A 25,270-nucleotide genomic window follows, 5' to 3' on the forward strand; every position below is an offset into this window, starting at 1 on the left:
GAGAGCTGAAAGCTGATTCTACAATCAAAATATCAGTGGCTTTACATCATGGTATGAAACCGTAGACAATATTTAGGTGGATTCATTTTTCTCTCCCAATGCCTGCACCTGATTTGAGCCCTAGGCAATAGCAGCTCTCTTCCTCCCCACACACTCTTCTTCTGTGTCAGTGGTCCGTGTCCTTAATTACTCTCCGTATCAGCTGCCATATGAATTTTCTAAATTTAAAACCAGCAACCATGGCATCTCAGTCTGCTACTTCTTCCTCTGCAGCCTGATGAGTTGCTAAAAGTACAACCAGCCCCACACTTTGGGTAAAGGTGATGGTACCATAGCTGCTGATTTTAATTTAGAAAACCCAGATTGGCAGCCAGTAAGGAAAAGAAAGCAAAGCTCAAATGGACATAAATGGTTCTGCTGTCGCCATTCTTCTCCAACTGATGGGGGTTTGGCTGTCAGTTAGTGTGCTCTGATGTCATTCGGCCCCTGCCTTCCCTCTTGACTTGGGCAAATGAGTAGTTGGATGGTATCAAAAGTGCCTACAGGTAGGTATATATTTGGTGATTTTTTGGTCGTAACTGAAAATCAGAAGTTCTAATCATATGTTTGATGTATTAGAATAGGGATTCTGCATCTATAACTCTCCACATATATATTTTATGTATTTCATATATTTGCTTAATTTAGGGGGATTATAGGTAAAAATGACTAGGAATCTGTACGAATGAAAAGCCTACTTGTGGAGAAATAGGATATGGTTTGCCTAAGTACACATGAAAAAATTATGGTGAAACACAGCCTCTCTTTATTTAGGTAGAACACACTTTGGCTTCTAATGAGTTAATATCCACCCTGAGCATCATGGGGTTTTTTTTTTTTTGCTGGTTTCCAAGGGAACCAGGTAATTTAGGCTAGCTGTCTGCTAAGCAACAGAGCTTTATACTATAATCCTATAGACACAGAAAAGGTCGTGCAAGGACTTCTCAAAAATGAAAAAAAAAAAAAAAGTCATCCCATTACACTCACAATGCAGTCATGGTATTCTTTTTATTCCTCTCATGCAAATAAAGAGCTTATGGGTATCTGATGTCAAGGAGATACAGTTAAGAAATAATTAATGCTGGCATGAGTGACCTTTCTGTGTCATTACCATCTATAATAATAAAACCCTAGAGCGGCATGCGCTGTTGAAATATCGTGAGTCCTAGTGGCATGAGGTGTGCTTCTGTGTCACTCCTCACGGCGTCTGGAGTGTGTGGCGCAGTGGTTGGATCTACAGCCTCAGCACACTGGGGTTGTGGGTTCAAACCCCGCGCTGCTCCTTGTGACCCTGGGCAAGTCACTTAATCCTCCATAGCCCCAGGTACGTTAGATAGATTGTGAGCCCACCGGGACAGATAGGGAAAATGCTTGAGTACCTGATTGTAAAAACCGCTTAGATAACCTTGATAGGCGGTATATAAAATCCTAATAAACTTGAAACTTGAAACTTGAGGTGTATGTGCCAGCGACTCATCAAAATTCAGCTGGGGGTGGGGAATCCGAATTGCACACATGCTCCAGCTCCGGATCGGATCCCGCTGCTCCTCTCTCCCCCCCTCACCTCCTTTCCCGGCTCCGGAGGGGAATCAGTCTCAGCCCCGGGTGGGGGCGCACGCCGGTCCCCGGTCCGATCCTACCTCTGGTTCAGGTTTTAGCCGCTCCCCGGTTACCCCGGTTCCGCTTCAGGATTGGAACTGGCTCCGGCCGCAACGGGGCGCAGACTCGGCTTCTCCCTTTCTTTTTCTCGCCCTGGGAGGAGGATCGGGGAGAGAAAGACGTCAGTCCGGAAACAGCTGGGCAAAGCCCAGCCCCGCAGGGAGAGAGGCAAAACGTGGATCCGGCAGGATAGGGCGGCCCAGACTGGCATTGGGGTGGGGTGGGGGGTTTCAGTGGAAGGGGGATGGGAGGCAGGAAGGCTGGCATTGGAGGGGGGTGGGGGGTTCAATGGAAGGTAGGCAGGCAGGATAGCATCAGGGGGGTGGGGTTGGGGGGTTTCAGTGGAAGGGGGATGGGAAGCAGGCAGGCTGGCATCGGAGGAGGGGTGGGGGTTTTCAATGGCAGGCAGAAAGGCTGGCATCGGGGGGGTGGGGTGGTTTCCATGGAAACATGCTGCTCAGGGGGATGGGAGGCAGGCAGGCTGGCATGGGGGGGTGTTCAATGGAAGGGGGATGGGAGGCAGGCTGGCATGGGAGGGGGGTGAGGTGAGGAAGGAGGCACTGGGGGCACTAAGGACATAGAAAGGGGCACTGGGGGCACTATGGACATAGATAGGGGCACTAAGGATATAGGAAGGAGGCACTGAGGGTACTAAGGACACAGGGAGATTCACAGACAGAAAAAATGACAGACAGGCAGCGTGTAAGGAGAGAGAGAGACAAAGAAAAAAAATACCCAGACAGACAGACATCTACTCTAGCACCCGTTAATGTAACGGGCTTAAAGACTAGTTCATTATAAACAACTGCCAGTCCTCCTTAAGCACATTCCCTCTCAGGGCCACCTTAACGAAACTAGGTATATAGCGCAGGGGTTCTCAACCCAGTCTTTGGAACATATCTAGCCAATCAGGTTTTCAGGATACCCACAACGAATATTCATGAGATAAATTTGCATGCCCTACCTCCGCTGCAATGTTCCTTCTAAGCTGTGCAGCTGAGCACCTCTTCTGAAGACCCCGCAAAGCAGTTCAGGACTGCCACACACCAAGAGCAGCACCTCCCTCCTGCTGCCATCCCAGACGCTGCTGCTGTTTCTCTGAACAGGCAGCAGCAGGAGCAAAACACCCTGCCTCACTCTAATGCCGGGCTGCACGCGCAGCCTCAGTTTGAACAGCGGCTGGCTCTGCTCCACAACTGGAAGAGGACGTTGGAGGAGCTCAACAGGCAGCTGTGCAAACAGTGGCAGGCTCTTTTGCCACTGCTGCTGCTCGTTTGGAGAAGAAGCAGCAGTTGGCTTGGCCCTGGGAGGAAGGAGGGGAAGTGCTGCTCTTGGTATGCAGCACAAGAAGCAGAAGCTGGAGTGTCAGGTGGGGAAAAGACGAGACAGAAAGTAGATGTGATGAAAGGGGGAGGAAGTGAGATAGGAAGATACTGGATGGAAAGAGAGAAGGGGCTGATGCTGTAAGGAAGGTGGACTACTTGAAGATTAGAGCCACTATTCACTAGTACAGTCACTCTCAGTTACATACTATGAGTACCAGTGTAAAATTGTACTGCTGAACCCACTCATCCAAACTATAGGGTAAATCTTTTAGTTTGGTATCTTTATTTTTCTTGTATGGACCTTCAGAATACAATCAGGCACACATTTCTTCTGATTGTTTCTATCTCCATCAGTCCACCTTTTATTGAATATTTCTAACATTCATTCTATATTTTTTTGTAAGTTTTTTTTTCTTTGATTCAGTTTAATAAATTTATTAGCCATCACTTAGCTTTTAAAAACCGTTCTTCATTATCTTTCACTAATGACCTCTTCCGACATGCATGTTTCACTGGAAACTTTCTTCAGGGTTCTGCAGGTTTTCAGGTTTCCAGTGAAACATGCGTGTCCGAAGAGGTCATTAGTGAAAGATAATGAAGAACAGTTTTTAATGAATTTATTAAACTATGAATCAAAGAAAATAACTTACAAAAAATTATAGAATGAATGTTAAAAATATTCAATAAAAGGTGGACTGATGGAGATAGAAACAATCAGAAGAAATGTGTGTAAGGAAGGTGGAAACACTAGGAGATAGTGATGGAAAGGGAGAGAGGGGTTAGATGCTTTATAAAGGGGATGTCAGAGGGCAGATATTGGATGGAGAAGGGGAGAGAAATAGGGCAGATGGTGTAGGGAAGTGACGGGTGGGAGATGATGGAAGGGGAAGAGAAAGTGGAGATACTGGATGTAAAGTAGGGAGGGGGCATGGCAGATGCTGTCTGAAGTGGGGAAAGAGACGAGAAGTGGCAGACACTGGATGGAAGCGTAGACAGACGGAAAGGGGGGGCAGATGCTGCCTAGAAGTGAGGAAAACAGATTCTGTTTAGAACAGGGGAGAGAAAGGGCAGATGTAGGGGAGGGGAGACAAGAGAGGAGGACGGAAGGGTGGGAGCGAAAGGGAAGATGCTGGAAACCAGAGACTGATACCAACACAATTGAAAAAAAAAGTCAGTAACCAGACAACAAAAGTAGAAAAAAGAATTGTTGTTTTTTTTTTGTTGAAGATATAGTATGGTAGCTGTATTAATAAAATATTAATAAGTAAAAATTGAAAAAAGTGTAAATGCAATGTAATGTATTATTTGCTAACTTAAGGTACTGTCCATGCCTCTAATTTGTTCATTCTCCATCCCTTTCCTACCCAGGCAAGCAGATATCGTGTGAATTACCACACAGTGTCATGACTGCATGATGTTTATTATACACTAATTCATACATTATGTTTACTGTACTTCAAATCAAACAAGCCCTTGGTTTCAGAGCTCATAGACTGAAGCTCCTCAAAGCATCGCACAACAGGTGAAACTGTAAAACAAAAAACCCCTTCTGTAGCAGACTTTTGAAAGTATATAAATAGTTACTGGAGGGAACAGGAAGTCAAATAAATGTCAAATAAACTTCTCACAAGAGGCAAAGTTCAGCATACAAATTAAAGCACCACAAAAGTGCTTATAAAGAGCGAAGTCCCATTAGGGCTTCTGGTTGCAAGTGTTTAAAATAACTTGTGGTAGTAGGTACACAAAAAATAAATATTTTTCCTCACCACCTTATTTCTGCATTGGCTACATGCTTTTCCACCAGCACCAGCCTGCTCTGGCACCCTTTCCCTCCTGCTGTTCCCACCACACTTTCAAACCTCATCTCACTTTGCTCCAGTTTTCACCAGTGGGAAAAGTTATGCAGCAGAGCCGATGGAGGATAAAGGCCAAAGGCTTGTCAGCCAACAAGAATCTGTGCAGCTGGGTAACACAGACTGAGTGGTGGGGCTAAGACACAAATGAGAGGGTTAAGAGTAGTGCTGCCCGATTCAGGAAAAAAATTTCGATTCGATTCAGCCTATTGAATCGATTTTTTTCAATTCAATTCGATTTTCCTGCCCAATTGGGTGGTTTTTTTCAAACATCCTGGTGGGTTTATTTTATAGCCTCTTCACCCCCTTTGCCCTCTCCTACCCACACTGGTTCTGTGGTGTAAACAAAAAATACTTTTCTTCTCTGTTAAATCCTAGCTCACGTTCGCGGCCCAACACCAGCTCTGGAAGAATACACATTTCAAATCTGACATATTGTAATCACAAAACAGAAAATAAAATTATTTTTCCTACCTTTTCTTGTCTGGTTATTCTTCAAATCATGTTGGTCCCATGTTGGTCTGGTTGTCTTCTGATCAGGCTCTCCTTCTTTCTTCTTTCTCCGTGCTAACCAACCATCTTCCATCTCTGTGCTCCCCTTCTGTTTCCCTTTCCTCCCCCAGAGGTCTGGCATCTTTCTTTTTTTTCATCTCCATCCCCCCGCAGCTGCAGCGATGGACCCCATCAACTCCAGGTCCACCATCTCTCTTTTTATCAACTACCTTTTCATCCAGCATCTCTCTTCTGTGTCCCTGTCCCTATTCTCCTCTCCAGTACTGTCCCCGTTCCTATGCTCCCTCCATGTCCAGCATCTTATCTCTCCCCATATCTAGCTTCTTCTTTCTCTCTTCCTTACCTCTTGTATCCCCTTCCCCAGGTACAGGCTTTCTCCTACTATCTCTCCTGCCATTCTGCACCCTGCCCACCTACTTTGGAGCAGTATTTGTCCCTCTTGTACCCTTCCCCTTGTGGTCTTGCATTTCTTCTCCCTCTCTCCTTTAGTTCAGCACCTCTCCGTTGCTTTCCTCCCCCTCTTTTTTGTTTGGTCTCTCTCTTCCCTTCACCCCAGGTCTGGCATCTCTCCTCCCCTCTCTTACTCCTTCCTCCTCCTCCTTCTGCACAGGCCTGCCTCTCCACCGCGAAGAAACTCTTCCTCCTCTTCCCTCTGCACAAGCCTGCCCCCCTGCCCTGAAAGCACTCTTCGGCCTGCTCCCCGCCGTGAAGACCTGCCCCCCCCCCCGCAAAGGCCTGCCCCCCTGCCGTGAAGGCACTCTTTTCTCCTGCTCCCTGCCGTGAAGACCTACCCCTCCCCCCGCAATGGCCTGCCCTCCTGCCGTGAAGGCACTCTTTGGACTGCACCCCCTGCCGTGAAGGCACTCTTTGGACTGCACCCCCTCAATGGCCTGCCCTCCTGCCGTGAAGGCACTCTTCGGCCTGTTCCTAGCCGCGAACGCCTGCTCCCCCCGCAAGCCTGTATCCTCCCCCAGCTTCCCCACTCTTACTTTTAGGCTAACATGGAAGTCTGTAGGATCGCTAGTGCTATAGTGATCCCTGCAGCTGCCCGTTGTCCTCAGTGGCACGTTCTCTCTGCCGCGATCCTGTCCCTGACGTCAGAGCAGGGGCAGGACGTAGCAGAGAGAACGTGCCGTTGAGGACGACGGGCAGCTGCAGGGATCGCTATAACACCAAAGAGCCTGCAAGCTGCCGTGTTAACCTTAAGGAGGTAAGAGCGGGGAAGCTGGGGGAGGCCTTTCAAACTGACTCTTTCCCCTCAAGCAGGAGCGGCAGCGGACGGCCAGCAAGAGGCAGCGCTGCAGCTCCTGCTTTTGGAAGACAAGGGGGAAGGGTCAATTATTGAATCAGGAGGCTGATTTTTGGGGAAATTGAATCGATTAGAATCAATTCACCTGATTCGAATCAGTGAATCGATTCGAATCAGTTGAGAGTGCTTGGGTGTTTTCCCATATTTTATGCATTCGGATGAGTTATAAAAAAAAAAAAAAATTAAATGTTTACAAGTTAGCGCTTAGAATTCAGAGTTCTAATTATGTTGTACATATGATGAGTCTCATAAAATATAAACTGATGCCTAAAGAAGAAGGAAATGTAAGAAAACATTCAAACACTTACTTCAGCACAGGCTTTTAGGCAGGTCTTTTTAAAGCCCAGAAGTTCCAAAACATTTTTCCTACAGCGATCTATCTCATAAACCTTCTGTATAATGCACCTCAACACAACAGCTAGCCCAGCGCGACAAAATCTACCACCTTTCTCCAGTATGGCGGGCAAACAACAATTCTGAATCAGAAAAGGCAGCTCCTGTCTAGAGATAACATGGGCATCAAAGTTCTTCAGGAGTCCTTGGGCCACAAAACTGCTGTCTGGAATTTCCTGTGTAGGGACCAGAAAGACTTTGAAGATTTTACAGTCACAGTATGTCATCAGAAACAAGGAGATGGCGGTATGGAGAGGAAAGGCATAGTCATCAGGATGAGGAGAGACCTCCAGATACAGGTACTCTGTGATAGCAACTTCTTTGTGGCTTTTCATTTTCCTTCATTTGAAAAAGCACCCTGGAGAAGAGGAGACGGGAGTTGAAAACAAACAAGCAAAAGTTAAAAATCAATCAGACATGAAACCTTAACATACACGCACCTTATTATTCTAAATTACTCTATCACAATCTGCATACCACTTTCTCACTCATAAAACCCTAGAATTTTTTCAGTTCCTGTAATTTTTAACCCTGTATCATTTGAGATGTTTTTTTGGAAGATACAAGTCAGTCACTTGTTCACACTCTGACCTAGCATATTTCCTTATAGCTCCAAACCTGATTTTTTTTTTTTTAAGACCTTTTTGCAAAATGAGTTCCAGTAAATAATTTCAAAAGCCTCATTTTTTTTCTGTTTATCCTTCCCAAAGTAAACCACCCTAAATATACCTATATGAATCCATTATTTCAAAGAAACTTGCTTTTTATCTTTCTCAATCCATCTAGACAAATCCAGATAATCATTCTACCTTACACATCTTCACATACATGGCTATTTCTTTAGATTTTCCAATTATATAGTAGAATAGTAATGGCAGATAAAGATAAAGAGCAGAATGGTCCATCCAGTTTACCCAGAATGGTATTTAGGGTTGTAACTGCCATGCTATACTGGTAACCTCATCTCCATGCCTTAAGAAGAGCAAAAGTCCTATCACTTTTTTCAGGAATCCTCTACATATGTCCCCTATTCCTGTACTAAATTCCATCACTGTTTTTGTCTTTGCCTTCTTCAGTGGACATTCACAATGCTTCCTGTTTATCTTAAAATCAAAACAAAAAACACCCTTTCCCAATGTTGCTCCTGAATCTACCTTATGTCAACTTCTTTTCTTTTGGAAAAGGTATGTTGCATGTACATTTTGTCATGTTAAATAGTTTTTTCTGTCACTATATGCCCTTCTACTTATTTCTTCAATAACTATTTAAAATAAAAATTACATATTGCACGCACATACACACACTGAGAGATTCATTTAGATATATATAAAGGGAAAAAGTGGAACATATTATAGGAAAAAATGTTTTGGAGCATTTTCTTAGGAATGATTTCAAATAATTTTTCTAATAACTAATTCATGCATCATCATTTTATTTCTTTAATAGTGTCAATTAAGAATTATGATGTGTTAATTATCTCATCACCTATGGTAATTAAATTCCCATTTCCTTCTCATGTTCATGCAAACTGCATACTTTGACACTAGATGGCACTGTTACTTCAGTTGTTCCAGATGTAGGTACGGACAAGTCTCTGTTTACATAGAAATAGCCACTCAATGACAGAAAGAGATGCTATTATGAAACCTGGACATATATATATGTCAGGCAGGTTTCAAAACTGTATTTAATAATATACTTAAGACCACATATCCGTTGTGAAAACGTCACCTTTTTAGTAGGCTCCCAAAGCAGAAAGCAGACGAAGATCAAATGATTAGTAGAAGCAGTGGTGTACCGAGCATATGCAACACACGGGCCCCATCATTTTGACAACCCCATACGCCACAATTTTTTTGATACCCCCTCCCCCCATCTGTATGAAAAACATGATGTAACCCACCCTGTCAGTTCTCAGCCATGTCCCGACAACTCTTCTGGACCCCAGCCTTTACCTAGCTGGGGTCCGCTCACCTTCCCGCTGCCTTCTAACTCCTTCCCTGGACCCTCTTCTGCTCTTCCTGGCCCTCTGAGTCTTTGACGTGCTCTCACGCCTCTGGCCTAAGTCTTGACTCCTTCTGTGCATGTGCCATCAATCCTCCAGTGTTCCCGAGCAACCAGCTGATTATTGCTGCTGCTGGGGGAACCGAACTGCTGCCTCATCTTCAGCGCTGCCCGGAGCCCCCGAGGGATCACAGCAGAGCCATGATTAATCCTCCTGCCTGCCCTGGGATCGCAGCAGAGCCACAACCCTGCCTGCTGTTCTCCCCCACCTGGAAGTTCCCAGACCATGACCCCAAGGCTGGGAACACCCCCCTCATGCTTGCACCCGGGGTGGTCTGCCTCCCTCCCCTTGGTACACCACCTAGTAGTAAATGAAATAGTATAGTACTACTACTTATTTATAAAACGCTGCTAGACGTACGCATTAAACACGTAAGAGACCATCCCTGTTCAATAGAGCTTACAATCTGATTACAATAAACATACAGAAAAAATAGGGATTAGGAAATTTCTCAGAGAGGGAATGATAAAACAGACATGGGTACTTTACAAGTGAGTGGGAGGAGTTAAAAGTAGCCTTGACAAGGTAGGCTTTTAACCTAGATTTGAACACTGTCAGAGATGGAGCTTGAAGTACTGACTCAAGCAGTCTGTTCCAGGCATACGGTCCAACAAGATAGAAGGGACTGGAGCCTAGATTTTCAAAAACCCGCATAAAAAAAACGACGGGCTGCTATCACAGTCATTATAATAGCAATTTTAAAAAAGCGAGTCATTCTCCAAAAAACGCTCATGCAAATGAGGTTGGAAAAGAGTAGCGAAAACTTGCTAAATTAGCATGTGCCCATTGCTATTTATAGCGATGGGCAAATGCGCAGAATAAATTTAAAAAAAAAAAAGCCAACCCACAGCAGTGGTAGAGATGCCCAATGTCTGCCGCCACCAAACAACAACCAACTCCCAACCCCCCTTTGGCAGTGGGAGATTTGCCCACGCTCTCCCGCCGCCAACTGACACATACCACTGGCAGAGATGCCCAGTCTCCTGCCCAAACACACCCCCAGCAATGGGAGATATGCCCAATATCGCTTGCTGTTGACACACCTTCCCGGCAGCGGGAGAGATGCCCAATGTCTCCCGCCAACCAACACCCCCTCAGCAGTGGGAGAGTTGCCAACGCTCTCCCAACGCCAACCGACATACACCACCGGCAGCAGGAAAGATGCCCAATGTCTCCTGAAACTAACCAACACCCTCCAACACCACTCTCCCACCGCAATGCACCCCCTCAATGCCTCTGACGACTCACACCCTCTTCCCCTTACCTTATTTTCAGATAACTGGCTGGAGGGATGCCAGCAGGCCCGTCTCATCAAAATGGTGGGCAAACCTGTCCCTGGTGCATCCTGGTATTCACTGGAGAGGGAACTGACGCTCTGATTGGCTCAGGTTGTTTAAAGCCCCTCCCCAGATGCAAACAGAGCTCTGATTGGCCCAGACGCATAAGGTCCTACCCATAGGAGGGGCCTTAAACAACCTGGGTCAATCAGAGCCTCAGGTCCCTCCCCGGTGCATCCCAGGACTAAAATTGTCTGCAGTATCTGAAGACTGGAAGGTGGTCAATGTTACGCTGATTTTTAAAAAGGGTTCCAGAGGAGATCTAGGAAATTAGAGACTGGTAAGCCTCACTTCAGTGCCGGGCAAAATAGCGGAAACAATTATAAAAAAAATAATATTGTGGAATCAGTGGTCTCAAACTCACGGCCCAGGGCCACATGCGGCCCGCCAGGTACTATTTTGCGGCAAGGGTCTGTACTAGTGCTCTTTGCCGTGTCCTCCAGCTTCCCCCCCTGGCCTCCCGCTCTTACCTTCAGATAATTACTGCAGCCTGCAGAGAATTGCCAGTGTCGTAGCGATCCTTGCAGGCTGCCGGTGTCCTCAGTAGCACGTTCCCTCTGCCGTGATCCTACCCCTGACGTCAAAAGGGTGGGACCGCAGCAGAGGGAACGTGCTACAGAGGCCGATGACAGTCTGCAAGGAATGATACAGTACCGGCGAATCTCTCTGCAGGATGTGGTAATTAGCTGAAACTAAGACCGGGAGGCCAGGGGGGAAACTGGAGGATGCTACAAAGAAGGGGGAAACATACAGGCCTTCGAGGGGGGGGGGGATGGAGATTTATAAACTATAAAGAGTTTTACTGCATGCAAAATTGTCATTTCTTTAATGACATTAACTATTTTTTTTCTGTGGCCCTAAGTACCTACAAATCAAAAATGTGGCCCTGCAAAGGGTTTGAGTTTGAGACCACTGATGTAGATGAACATGATTTAATGGGATAGTCAGCATGAGTTCAGCCAAGAGAGGTCTTGCCTCACCAATTTGCTTGACTTCTTTGAAGGTGTGGATAAAGGTGAACCGGTTGATCTACTGTATCTAGGTTTTCAGAAAGCATTTGACAAAGTTCCTCATGAGAGGCTCCTATGAAAATTAAAGAATCATGGGATAGGAGGCAATGTTCAGTGGTGGATTAGGAATTGGTTATTAGACAGAAAACGGAGGGTAGGGTTTTGTAGCTCGCTGTTGTTGTACAGTTCCTATGAAGACTGAAAAATTGCAGGCAGACCTTAGGAAATTGAAGACTGGGCGTCCAAATAACAGATGAAATTTAATGTGGACAAATACAAAGTGATGCACATTGGGAAGAATAACCCAAATCATAGTTACCGGATGATAGGGTCCACCTTGGGGGCAGCGCCCAAGAAAAAGATCTGCATATCATTGTAGACAATACACTGAAACCTTCCACCCAATGTGTAGTGGCAGCCAAAAAAGCAAACAAGATGTTAAGAATTATTAGAAATGGGATGGTAAACAATAATAAGAACATTATAATGCCTCTGTATCGCTCCATGGTGCGACCTCACCTTGAGTATTGCATTCAATTCTGGTCACCTTATCTCAAAAAAGATATAACAGAACTAGAAAAGATTTAAAGAAGAGTGACCAAGATGATAAAGGTGATGGAACTCCTCTCGTATGAGGAAAGACTAAAGAGGTTAGAGTTCTTTAGCTTGGAAAAGAGAAGGCTGAGAAGAGATGCGATTGAAACCCAGAAAATCCTGAGCGCTGTAGGATAGGTACAAGTAGATCAATTTTTTACTCCATCAAAAATTATAGACTAGGGGACACTCAAAGTTACAGGGCAAAAGGAGGAAATATTTTTTCACCCAGAGAATAGCACAGTTACTTACCGTAACAGGTGTTATCCAGGGACAGCAGGCATATATTCTCACATGTGGGTGACGTCATCTACGGAGCCCCAGCGCGGACAGCTTTTCAAGCAAACTTGATTGAAGTTTCAAGTTTGCACACTGCACCATGCATGTGCATGCCTTCTCGCCCACTAGAGGGCGCATCCCACCTCGTGGTCCTCAGTTCCATAACTAGCCAAGAAGCCATCCCCGGGGAGGCGGGCGGGTTGTGAGAATATATGCCTGCTGTCCCTGGATAACACCTGTTACGGTAAGTAACTGTGCTTTATCCCAGGACAAGCAGGCATGATATTCTCACATGTGGGTGACCTCCAAGCCAACCAAAAAAGGGCAGGTGGGAGGATGGCAATTTAGGAAAACAGATTTTGCAAAACTGACTGGCCAAACCGGCCGTCACTCCTGGATAAAGTGTCCAGACAGTAATGAGAGGTGAATGTATGAACCGAAGACCAAGTGGCAGCCTTACATATGTCCTCCATCAGAGTGGATCGGAGGAAGGCTATCGAAGCTGCCATCGCTCGGACCTTGTGCCCCGTGACTCGACCTGGGGGAGGAAGGCCAGCCTGAGCATAGCAAAAGGAAATGCAAGCAGCCAACCAGTTAGACAGAGTGCGCTTGGAAACTGGATGCCCTAATCGATTGGGATCGAAGGACAAAAACAATTGAGGGACCTTCCGATGAGACCTGGTGCGTTGAAGGTAATACGCCAACGCCCTCTTACAGTCAAGCGTGTGAAGCGCCGCCTCGCCAGGATGGGAGTGGGGCTTGGGAAAGAACACAGGAAGGACAATGGACTGATTGAGGTGGAAATCAGAAACAACCTTAGGGACAAACTTAGGATGGGTGCGGAGAACCACCTTGTCATGATGGAAGACGGTGAAAGGGGGATCCGCAACCAAGGCTTGCAACTCCCCAATCCGCCTAGCGGAGGTGAGGGCAATCAGAAACACCGCCTTCCAAGTCAGAAATTTCAAGAGGGACTTGTTGAGTGGCTCAAAAGGGGGTTTCATCAGTTGAGCTAAAACCACATTCAAATTCCACACGACAGGAGGAGGTTTAAGAGGGGGACAAACCCTGAGTAACCCTTTCATGAAGCGTGTCACCAAGGGATGGAGTGACAGAGGGCGTCCATCCAGCTGTTGGTGGAAAGCAGAAATCGCACTAAAATGAACACGCACCGAAGTGGTTTTCAAGCCAGAGCGCGACAAATGGAATAAATAGTCCAGAACCGAGGATACCGGGACCGATACCGGATTCAGGTGAAAAGACGAGCACCAGGTGGAAAACCTGGTCCATTTCTGCGAATAGCAAAGCCTCGTCGAGATCTTGCGGGAGGCTTCCAGCACCTCCCTCACCGATTGAGACAGATCCGGAGGAGTCAGGGAACAAGAAACCAAGCTGTCAGGTGCAATGACTGCAGATTGGGATGCAACATGGATCCTTGACTCTGAGACAGCAGAGAAGGAAAGACAGGCAGAGGAAGAGGCTCCCTGGCACTGAGCTGAAGCAGCAGGGAGAACCAGTGCTGACGCGGCCACCGAGGTGCTATGAGAATCATCGTGGCCGTGGACGATTTTAGATGTACTAACGTTCGCATGATCAGAGGGAAAGGAGGGAATGCATACAGGAACCTCCCTTCCCAATCGAGAAGGAAGGCATCCGCCTCCAGACGATCCCGCGAGTACATCCGGGAACAATACAGTGGTAGTTTGTGTGTCTCCGGAGAGGCAAACAGATCCACCTGTGGCGTTCCCCAGCGAGCGAAAACCTCGCGCAGAACTGCTGAGTGTAGAGTCCACTCGTGCGGTTGCAGAAGTCGACTGAGTTTGTCCGCCAGACAATTCAGTTCTCCTTGGATGTAGACCGCCCGGAGGAAGATGTTCCGGGAGACCGCCCACTCCCAAAGGCGAAGAGCCTCGGAGCAGAGGGGCCAAGACCCCGTTCCCCCCTGCTTGTTCACATAGTACATTGCCACCTGATTGTCCGTGCGGACGAGGACCACCTGGTCCTGCAATATGTGAACGAAGGCTCGAAGTGCTAGGAAGATGGCCCGAAGCTCCAGCACGTTGATATGACACCGACGGTCTTCTGCCGACCACAGGCCCTGCGTGCGAAGACCGTCGAGGTGGGCTCCCCACGCGTACTCCGAGGAGTCCGTGGTCAGGACCTTGCGAAAAGGGGGAGTGTGAAACAGTAGCCCCATGGACAGATTTGAAGAGTCTGTCCACCAACGCAGCGATTTCCGCAAAAGCGGAGTCACCGAAATGAGGCGAGACACCGGATCGCACTCCTGACGCCACTGGGACGCGAGGGTCCACTGAGGGATCCTCAGATGTAGCCTCGCAAACGGCGTGACGTGTACCGTCGAGGCCATATGGCCGAGCAGCATCATCATGCGCTTGGCCGACACCATCGATAGTTGAGAGACCTGGCGGCTCATCCGTACCAAGGCTTCCAACCGCTGGGTCGGAAGGTAGGAGCGCAGGCGCACCGTGTCCAGCACCGCACCTATGAATTGAAGAGACTGAGCCGGCCTCAACTGAGACTTTGGAAAGTTTATCTCGAACCCGAGAGTTTGCAGGAAGGCAATAGACTGTCGGGTCGCTGAGATAACCCCCTCCCTGGTCGGGGCTTTGATGAGCCAATCGTCCAGGTAAGGGAACACATGAAGCCCACGAGACCTCAGGGCCGCCGCAACCACCACCATGCACTTCGTGAATACTCGTGGGGACGCGGCCAGGCCGAAGGGCAGTACCCTGTACTGGAGGTGGAGGTCCCCCACCTTGAATCGTAAAAATCTTCGGCAGGCGGGGTGCACCGGAACATGGGTATATGCTTCCTTCAAGTCGAGGGAGCACATCCAGTCCCCTTCCTCCAAGAGAGGGTACAAAACCGGGAGAGATAGCATTCGAAACTTCTCCCGGACCAGGAATTTGTTGAGCTTCCTGAGGTCCAGTATGGGGCGCAGGTCCCCGGTCTTTTTTGGGACCAAAAAGTAACGGGAGTAAAACCCCGTACCCCACTGGTCCTTGGGGACCGGCTCGACCGCCCGAAGCTTCAAGAGGGCTTTGGCTTCGGTCAGAAGGGTCGGTAGCTGCGAACGGTTGCAAGAGACTATCTGTTTGAGGACATCCTCCTTACTTACCTCTATGTGGGGGACTGTCCGGCGGCGAGGACACAAAGTTGAGCGAGTAGCCCTCGGAGACGATCCGGAGCACCCAAGCGTCTGAGGTAATCACGGTCCATGCCTCCCGGAAGGACCGAAGACGCCCCCCGATAGGAAGGGGTTCCTGTGAAAGCGCGGAGGGGAACCCGCCCCGTCCGCTCAGCCCGTCAAAAGGAAGGCGCGGGCTTAGAAGGGCCCTGCGCCGGGGCTTGGGTTTGACCCCCTCTGCCTCGCTGAGACGGACGTCTCGGAGGCGGTCTCGAGAAAGCCGGGGTCGACTTCTGCGGGTATCGGCGCGGCGGAGGCCGGAAGGGTTTCTGCGGCGGGGGCCTAGGTTTGGGGCGGACCAGGGATGCTAAAGAGCGCTCCTGCTCCGACAACCGCTTGGTCGCCGCGTCTAATGACTCGTCAAATAACTCGGACCCCACACAAGGCAAGTCTGCAAGGCGTTCCTGCAGGTTTGGGTCCATATCGAGGGTGCGAAGCCAGGCCAAGCGGCGCATGGCCACCGCGAAGGCCGACACCCTCGAAACCAGCTCAAAGGCGTCGTACACTGCATGGAATAGGTACAACCGCAATTGAGACAGGTTGGATATAAACGTATCGAATCCTGCTCTTTGGGAGTCCGGTAACGAGTTTCGATATTGAGGAAGGTCCTTCACCATACCACGCAAATAGGAGGAAAAGGTGAAGGCGTAATTTAGAACCCTGGTGGCCATCAGGGAATTTGAATAGAGGCGACGGCCAAACTTGTCCAGGGTCCGCCCCTCCCTGCCGGGTGGAACCGCCGCAGAAACCCGTGAGGGCTGTGATTTTTTAAGAGCAGACTCCACCAGAAGAGACTGGTGGGAGAGCTGCGCCTTATCGAACCCTTTAGGGGGAATCGTCCTATACTTAGATTCCATTTTTGAAGGCACAGACGTGACTGTAAGAGGGTTTGACAAGTTCTTCAGCCAGGTCTGCAGAAGGACACTGTTGAGAGGGAGTCTAGGTACCTCTCTAGGAGGAGTGGGAAGGTCCTGTTCCTCCAAAAATTCTTTGGAATACTGAGAACCTACCATCAGGTCAATCCCCAGGGCTCGGGCCATGTCCTGGACAAAGGATGAAAAAGAGGACGGCCTAGCCTGGGGAGACGGGGTTCTCGACCGCCCCACCGAGGAGAGGGGGGAGGCCTCATGAGAATAATGAGGATCCCTAACAGATCCCGAATCCCAGGATCCCCTCTCCAAGGCCCTCGAGGGGGAAGGGGAATTTATCCTCCTCGCAGAACCCTTGGGCGAGGACCCCGGGGTTCGTGGAACACTCTCCCATTTCCTCGGCGAGGCGGCACGGGAAGACTTCCCACGAGGTGAGCGGAGGAGCCTCGGGTTGTCGAGGCGCAACTCCGACACCTGCAGCGCCTCGCCCCCGAGCGACGAGGAACGATCGCGCCGAGGCGAGCCTCGGGCCCGCTTAGACTTCCTCGATCGGCGCCTCGTCCGAGGTCGCGTCGAGGGCGAGGCGTCCCGGGAAGACCCGGAGGAAGAGGAGGAAAGACGGCGCACTCTGCGCAACTTTTCTTTGGGCCTCACACTCCGCTCAGGAGGCTCCCCCGAGGTCGAGGTCAGGGGCGGGGCCGAGACCGAGGTAAACGGGGCCACAGTACCCGAGACCGAGGTCGCCGAGGCCGGGGCTCCCGAGGTCGAGGGGGCCGAGGCCGGGGCCTCCGAGACCGAAGGCGCCCCGGCCGAGGTCGAGGCCGCCGGAACCGCAGCACGCTGCAACACTTCCAGGGCTCCCGACAGCTCCGATGAGATCAGGGCTCGAAGGAGATCCTGGAAGGCCGGAATCCCCACGAAGGTGGGGAGTTCCGAGTCCGGGGCACACTCCCTGGAGGGCGACCTCGGTCTCGAGTATTCCCTCGGGGTGTGCGGAGTCGAGGTCCGATGCGGGGCCGGGGTCGACCCACCCGCCTTAGACTGAGTTGAGGATGGCTTCTTTGCTGAAGGGGATGGAACAGAGGACTTACCCGAAGCTGGCTTCGCTGACGACGTCTTCGAAGACGAGGGCCGAGGCGAAGCCGAGGCCCCCGAGGACGCCGAGGTCAAGGCCGGGGCCGAAGCCGAGGCCGACGTCGAGGCCTTAGGCGGCGCGTCGACGGCGAACAATTCAGCCATTCTGGCCTTACGGCGGCGGAGGGCCCTGTTCTGGAAAGTTGCACAGCGATCACACGACGCTGTCGGATGTTCGGGCCCAAGACAGACAATGCACCACCGGTGAGGGTCAGTGATGGAAAGTAACCTCTCACACCGGCTGCATTTTTTGAATCCCGTAACAGGACGGGACATCAACGAAGAAAAAGAAGAAGGCCGGGAACGAACGACGTCCCGCGGCCACGGCTTCCGGGAGCCCCCGGAGCCCAACGAAAAACAAAATAATTTTTTTTTTTTTTTTTTTTTAAAGAAAAGAACCGAAAGGAAAAACGCACCGCGAACTAATTCGATCGAAAAACAAACTGAACGCGGCAGCTAGAAGGCAAAACACTGGAGCTCAGATCCACAGGGCTTTCTTGCTCCGCGGAAAAAATTGAACTGAGGACCACGAGGTGGGATGCGCCCTCTAGTGGGCGAGAAGGCATGCACATGCGTGGTGCAGTGTGCAAACTTGAAACTTCAATCAAGTTTGCTTGAAAAGCTGTCCGCGCTGGGGCTCCGTAGATGACGTCACCCACATGTGAGAATATCATGCCTGCTTGTCCTGGGATAAAGTTAAGCTCTGGAACACATTCCCATAGGATGTGGTAAGAACGGTTAATATAGCTGGTTTTTAAAAAGGTTTGGGCATAGTTTGCTATTGAGGCAGACATGGGGGAAGCCACTGCTTGCCCTGGATTGGTAGCATGGAATGTTGCTACTATTTGAATTTTTGCTAGGTACTTGTGATCTGGATTGGCCACTATGAAGACAGGATACTGGGCTAGAAGGACCATTGGTCTGACCTAGTAAGACTATTCTTATATTCTTATGCTCTTTATGGTAAAATGGTTGCCTTGATGGACAGGTCCTGGCCCATCCTGATATTTTATTTATTTTTATGAAACATCTTTAGGATGGAGACTGTAGGAAGCGCCTGGACCCTATTCAGGGACACCCTGCAAGAAGCACAAAGAATGTACGTCCCCAGTTTTAGGAAAGGCTGCAAGAACAAGCGGTCAAAGGACCCGGTTTGGATGTCAGCTGAAGTAAAGAGGGCAATAAATGACAAAAAAGTATCCTTCCGGAGATGGAAAAAGGACCCAATGGAGGAAAATCACCAGACGCACAGGAAATGCCAAAAGGAATGCCACCAAGAGGTTAGAAAAGCAAAAGGGGAATACGAAGAGGGGCTGGCCAGGGAGGTGAAAAACTTCAAGGCATTCTTCAGTTACGTAAAGGGGAAGCGACCAGCGAGAGAGGAGGTGGGGCCGATGGACGATGGGGATAGGAAGGTAGTGATTAAGGAGGATAAAGAGGTAACTGAGAGGTTGAACACGTTCTTCTCGTCGGTTTTCACGAGAGAAGACACATCTAATATACCGGACTCAGAGGAGCTCATGAGTGGGGAACAGGCCGAAAAATTGGAGCACATAGAGGTAAGTAAGGAGGATGTCCTCAAACAGATAGACAGGTTAAAATGCGGCAAATCACCGGGCCCGGACGGGATCCACCCAAGGGTTCTGAAGGAACAAAGACAAGAAATAGCGGGCACAATCCAACATGTTTGCAACCTATCCTTGAAAACTGGAGAGGTACCAGAGGACTGGAAATTGGCGAATGTCACACCTATCTTCAAGAAGGGATCGAGGGGTGACCCCGGGAACTACAGGCCGGTGAGCCTGACTTCAATTATAGGGAAGATGGTGGAAGCTATGATCAAGGACGGCATTTGTGAGCACATCGAGAGAAATGGCCTACTGAGAACAAGCCAGCACGGATTCTGTAAGGGAAGGTCGTGCTTAACGAACCTTCTGTACTTCTTTGAGGGAATAAGCAGTCGGGTGGACAATGGGGAACCCATAGACATCATTTACCTCAATTTTCAAAAGGCTTTCGACAAGGTGCCACATGAAAGGCTGCTTAGGAAGCTGTGGAACCACGGGGTGGGAGGGGATGTGCACAGATGGATCAAGCACTGGTTGTCGGGTAGACTGCAGAGGGTTGGAGTAAAGGGCCAATATTCTGACTGGCGGGGAGTCACAAGCGGTGTGCTACAGGGATCGGTGCTGGGGCCGTTATTCTTCAACATATTTATCAATGACCTGGAAAAGGAGGCAAAGTGCGAGGTTATAAAATTTGCAGATGATACCAAACTGTGCGGCAGAGTTAGGTCCAGGGAGGAGTGTGAGGACCTGCAAAGGGACCTGGAGAAGCTGGAAGACTGGGCAAACAAATGGCAAATGCGCTTTAACGTGGAAAAATGCAAGGTCATGCATATAGGGAAAAAGAACCCGTTGTTCAACTACAAATTGGGGGGGGGGGGGCATTGTTGGGAGACAGCAGACTTGAGAGAGACTTGGGTGTGCTGGTGGATGCATCACTGAAGCCATCTGCACAGTGCGCAGCAGCCTCGAAAAAAGCCAACAGGATGCTGGGCATCATAAAGAGGGGCATCACAACCAGGACGCGGGAAGTCATCATGCCATTGTATCGAGCGATGGTGCGTCCACATCTGGAATACTGCGTTCAGTATTGGTCGCCATACCTCAAGAAGGACATGGCGGTACTTGAGAGAGTCCAAAGGAGAGCAACGAAACTGGTAAGAGGGCTGGAACACTGCCCATACACCGAGAGGTTGGACAGGCTGGGGCTCTTCTCTCTGGAAAAAAGGAGGCTCAGGGGATATATGATAGAGACCTTTAAGATCATGAGGGGCATAGAGAGGGTGGATAGGGACAGATTCTTCAGACTGAAGGGGACAACAGGTACGAGGGGGCATTCGGAGAAACTGAAGGGAGATAGGTTCAAAACAAATGCAAGGAAGTTTTTTTTCACCCAAAGGGTCGTGGACACTTGGAATGCGCTACCAGAGGAAGTGGTCAGGCAGAGTACGGTACAGGGATTCAAACAGGGATTGGACGGATTCCTGAGGGATAAAGGGATCGTGGGATATTGAGAGAAATAAGTATCCAGGAAATAAGTATAGAAACCCGACCAGGTCGTGCATGTGCAAGACCGGAGGGTTAGGACTTCGATGGGAAGATAGGACTTCAATGGGAAACCAAGGTGGCAAGGGGGCCCCTTCTGGTGATTCAGACAGGTCGTGACCTGTTTGGGCCACCGCGGGAGCGGACTGCTGGGCATGATGGACCTATGGTCTGACCCGGCGGAGGCACTGCTTATGTTCTTATGTTCTTACGACTTAAGTATTCTATTTCCATCTGTTCCTTTCATCACTTTTTTTTAATTCTTTCACATTTCTTTTATTATTGCTATCTTTCGGTGACCATTTATTCTATCTTATGGAGGTTAACATCGAATTAGGGCCTTCTAGAATTGGAAGAAGCCCCATCGATGGGCAAAGGGAGGGTTCCAACATACTGCTAGACCACCAGGAAGTCACAGTAGGCCCAGGGGGCCTAAGCCAGCTAGAAGCTAAAGAAGCATGGGTTTTGTGGTCCACAGATATGTCTAACACCAGCTCTAGCAAGATAGCATATTTCAAATCTGACATATTATAATCACAAAACAGAGAATAAAATTATTATTTTTTCTAACTTTTGTTGTCTCATCATTGTATTCTTCAAATCATGTTGGTCTCAGGCGGTGGTGTCTGTTTTCTTTTGTCTTTTCTTAACTCACTTGCCAGGGTCTCCTGATCATTTGACATTTATTCTTTTTCCATGCTCACCATTCATCTTCTCTGTGTATGTATTATTCCCTATGTTCAGCATCTCCCTTCTCTATGTCTCCTATACATCCCTTTCTAGTATCTCCCCTGTGCTCATTTCCCTGCCTTCATTATCTCACCATTCTGATTCCGTGTACAGTATCACTCCTCTATATTCCTATGCACCCCCTGTCTAGCATCTTCCTTCTGCGTTCTTATTCTCCCCATGTCTAGCCATCTTCTCTGTGTCCCCATATACCCTACCATGTCTAGCATTACCCCTGTGTCCATATACCATCCCCATGCATCATTCCCTTTTGTCTCTGTTCCTATACTCCCATCCCCCCTCTTTTTATATATCTCCCTTTGTCCAGTTTCTCCCTTCTCTTATTCCCTTACACCAATGTGTCTTTCATACTTTTTCCTCCCTCTACTATGTTCAATATTTCACTCACTCTTCCTTCATCCCTTTGGTTCAGCTTTTCTAGAGAAAGAGAAAAGCTAAACCAAGGGGATGAAGGAAGTGAGTGAAATATCGAACACAGAGGATCGAGGGAGGAAAGAGTGTGGAAGATCTGAATATGGAGGGACAGGGGAGATAGGATACAGATATTTAAATACTTAAAAGGTATACAGAACTAAATATTTTCCAGAGAAGGGGAAAGAATAAAACTAGAGGACATGAACTGAGATTGAGGGTTGGTAGACGTAAGAGTAATGTTAGGAAATTATTTTTTCACAGAAAGGGTGGTGGATGCCTGGAATGCCCTCCCTAGAGAGGTAGTGGATCGATAGCACAGAATATTGCTACTCCTTGGGTTTTGGCCAGGTACTAGTGACCTGGATTGCCCACCGTGAGAACTGGCTAATGGGCTTCATGGACCATTGGTCTGACCCAGTAAGGCTATTCTTATGTTCTTCATCCCTGCAGGTCCTGCATCTCTCTCCCTTCCCATGGGTCCAGCACCGCTATCCCCTCCCTTCAGAGCCCGGGTGTGGATCTGGCACCTCTCCCTTCCTCCAGATCAACTCCACCCATCAACTCGCCACGGGCCCAGCACTTCTTTCCCTTCCCCCAACCCAGATCCAGCAACTGTCTTCCTTCAGTTCAGCTCTAGCCAGTCCAGCAGCCCAAGCAACCCCCTCCCCGGGTAGTGCAGCAGCAGCCTCCCATCCTCCCTATCACAAGTCCAACAGCTCGCACCCCCCTTCGCTCCCAATCATGAGTCAAAAATGGCAAAAAAAAAACCCCGAACAAAAAAAACCTGCAACTCCCATGGGCCAGTCCCTTTGCAACTCCTGGGGCAAGCCTTCCAAGCTCTTTGTCCATGAAGCTTCTGAGGCATCACCACATGCAGGGCTTCTGATGTAACTTCTGGCGCAGCAAAAAATGAAGTTAGATTGGAAGGAGGGACTCGGTGGAAAGACGGTTCCGGAGCAGCCCAGCATGCAATGTTGTCTCTTTGTCTACAAAGCTTCTAAGAGGCAGGTAGTCCTGCCCCAGGAGGTGCAAAGGGGCCAACCCAGGGGAGTCGCAGGTTTGTTTGGGGTTTTATGCCGTTTTTGACCCATGATCAGGAGCAAGGGAGGGGGGCTGTTGGACCCACAATAGGGAGGGAAGGAGAGGGGACCGCTGGATCCACAATCAAGAGGGGTGCTGCTCACCAGAGGGATGATAAGGGAGGTGACAAGGGCATTCACTGCTCCGCAGAGCAATAAAAAGCCTTGCCCCCATACCCACAGAAAAGGGTCGATTTTTCTCCCTGTTCCTGCAGGTTAGCTGCAGGAAACTGTACCCGTGTCTTTCTCTATTTGGGACCTTAATTCTGACCAACACAAGGCCTGCTCCAAGATGAAACAGAATGGCTTTTGCAGTAAAAAAAAAAAAAAAAAAAGTAGTGTTCTTTCAAATGAAAAAAGAAAAAAAATTAAACACTACACAAGAGATATTTGCACCCAAACAATGGGTGAAAACTTGCATTAAAGAGCGACATCATATCTTTATGTCTTTATATCTTTGCTTCCAATTGGCTGGAAAGCCTTCCAGTGCAAATCCTAGATGTATGGCATGGGCCATGACTACTGGTCCAGTATGAACCAAATCAAAGTATAGGGCAGGAGCAATGTGCTAAAAACCTTGTTTTTATTCAAACCTTTGTTAAAGCTAATAGAGCAAACCATGTTTAAAATTGTTCTGTAACTATGTACATAAAAATGATCAAATGCAGAGGCCGTCATGTTTTCTTGTGACCTACTTCCCTTACTATATGGATGAGATACAGATGTTGATCGTGCCTAGACTGGTTCTATACTATAGTAACACACACAATGTTGAAAACCCACTTTTTTTTTATACTGGTTTTAACTCCTAACTCTAACCCGCTTGTAAAGTACCCATGTCTATTTTGTCACTCCCTCTGTAGTTCCTCACCCCAATTGTCCTGTTTGTCCGATTACACTGTAAGCTCCGTCGAGCAGTGATTGTTTCTTCATGGTCAATGCAACGTACAGTGCTACTGCATCTGGCAATGATAGTTTCATAATTTATTTAAGTTTTGATTAAACGCTTATCCAAAAGTACAAAGCGTTGTACAAAGTATTTAAAAATAACTGGGAGATGAACATTTTAAGTTACTGGACATACACAACTAAATAGCTAGGAGATGAACATTTTTAAATTAATTAAGTTTCAAGTTTATTAAATTTTTGTTGTGCACGCAATATCAAAAGCTTCAAAGCATATAACATTTAAAAAATGGGGGGCAGAACAAAACTCTTTTTACATAGTTACAGTCAAATTCTATCCATTCTAATACATAACTGGTACGGAAGGTAAAGGGGATGAACTACAAATTTTTAAAGAGAGAAAGAAAACATTTAGCGGGAAGCACATTTGGTAGGTAACACAAAAAAGGGAATCTATACAGTAATCTAGTTTAGATCTAAGAAGTTTAGTGATTTATAAAATTGTGTTGTCTATTTTTCAAAAGCGTCCTTGAACAAAAAAATTTTTAAGGAACGCTTGAATTTGTCTAAAGAAGATTCATTACGAATATAAATAGGTAGATTGTTCCAAAGCTGGGGTGCTATAACTGAGAAAATGGTAGATCTTCTAGTTCCTATTATCTTTAATGAAGGGATAGTCAATAGCTGTTGTGTTGATCTTAATGCCCTGGATGGAGAATATGGTATTAAGAAACGATGTAAAAAAGTTGGAGCATGAGTTTGTTGTATTTTTAAAGTCAACAGTAAAATTTTGAAGGTTATGCTATGTGTGATTGGTAGCCAATGAGCTGCTTGTAGAAGTGGTGTAATGATCGTAATTTTTTGAGTTAGTGATAATTTTTATTGCTGTGTTTTGTATTATCTGTATTATACATGAACTAATTATTAGACATACTCAAACTAAACAAACATACTTATGACTTGAAAACAATGGGAAAAGAGGGAAGAACTACAATTTTATAGAAAGAATACATACAAGGAAAATACAATAGGAAAAGGGAAAAAGTTAAAAATGACTGGAGTAGATACGTGTATAAAAATCAGTTATAGGCATCTTTAAAAAGCAGGCATTTTAGACTGCTTTTGAATTTCTGCACGTTTCGTTCAGCTCTAAGTCTCAAACTCATGGCTTGGGGGCCACATGTGGCCCACCAGATACTATTTTGAGGCCCTCTGTATGTTTATCATCACAAAAGTAAAATAAAACAGTTTCTTGATCATATGTCTCTTTAGCTATAAATGACAATATTATTATTAAGACTTAGACAAAAGGAAAGATTTATAAACTATAAAGAGTTTTGCCTTATGCAAAATTGTCATTTCTTTAATAAGACAGTAACTATTTTTTTCTGAGGCCCTCCAAGTACCTACAAAACCAAAATGTG

The 25,270-nt window shown here is 47.7% G+C and overlaps 1 protein-coding gene across 3 annotated transcripts in view; it reads right to left on the reverse strand.

Annotated features, from left to right (window-relative positions):
* The window catches only part of GSTCD (glutathione S-transferase C-terminal domain containing), a 186,073-nt gene that overhangs the window by 144,017 nt on the left and 16,786 nt on the right, over positions 1-25,270 (reverse strand). For all 3 annotated transcript variants that reach the window (XM_033956704.1, XM_033956697.1, XM_033956688.1), the window contains exon 2: positions 7,007-7,449. In XM_033956704.1, coding sequence (XP_033812595.1) covers positions 7,007-7,426 — 420 coding nt within the window. In that variant the 5' untranslated portion in view covers positions 7,427-7,449. The remainder of the gene's footprint in view (positions 1-7,006; positions 7,450-25,270) is intronic.

Source organism: Geotrypetes seraphini, chromosome 1 (assembly GCF_902459505.1).
Source record: "Geotrypetes seraphini chromosome 1, aGeoSer1.1, whole genome shotgun sequence".
Lineage (NCBI taxonomy): Eukaryota > Metazoa > Chordata > Amphibia > Gymnophiona > Dermophiidae > Geotrypetes > Geotrypetes seraphini.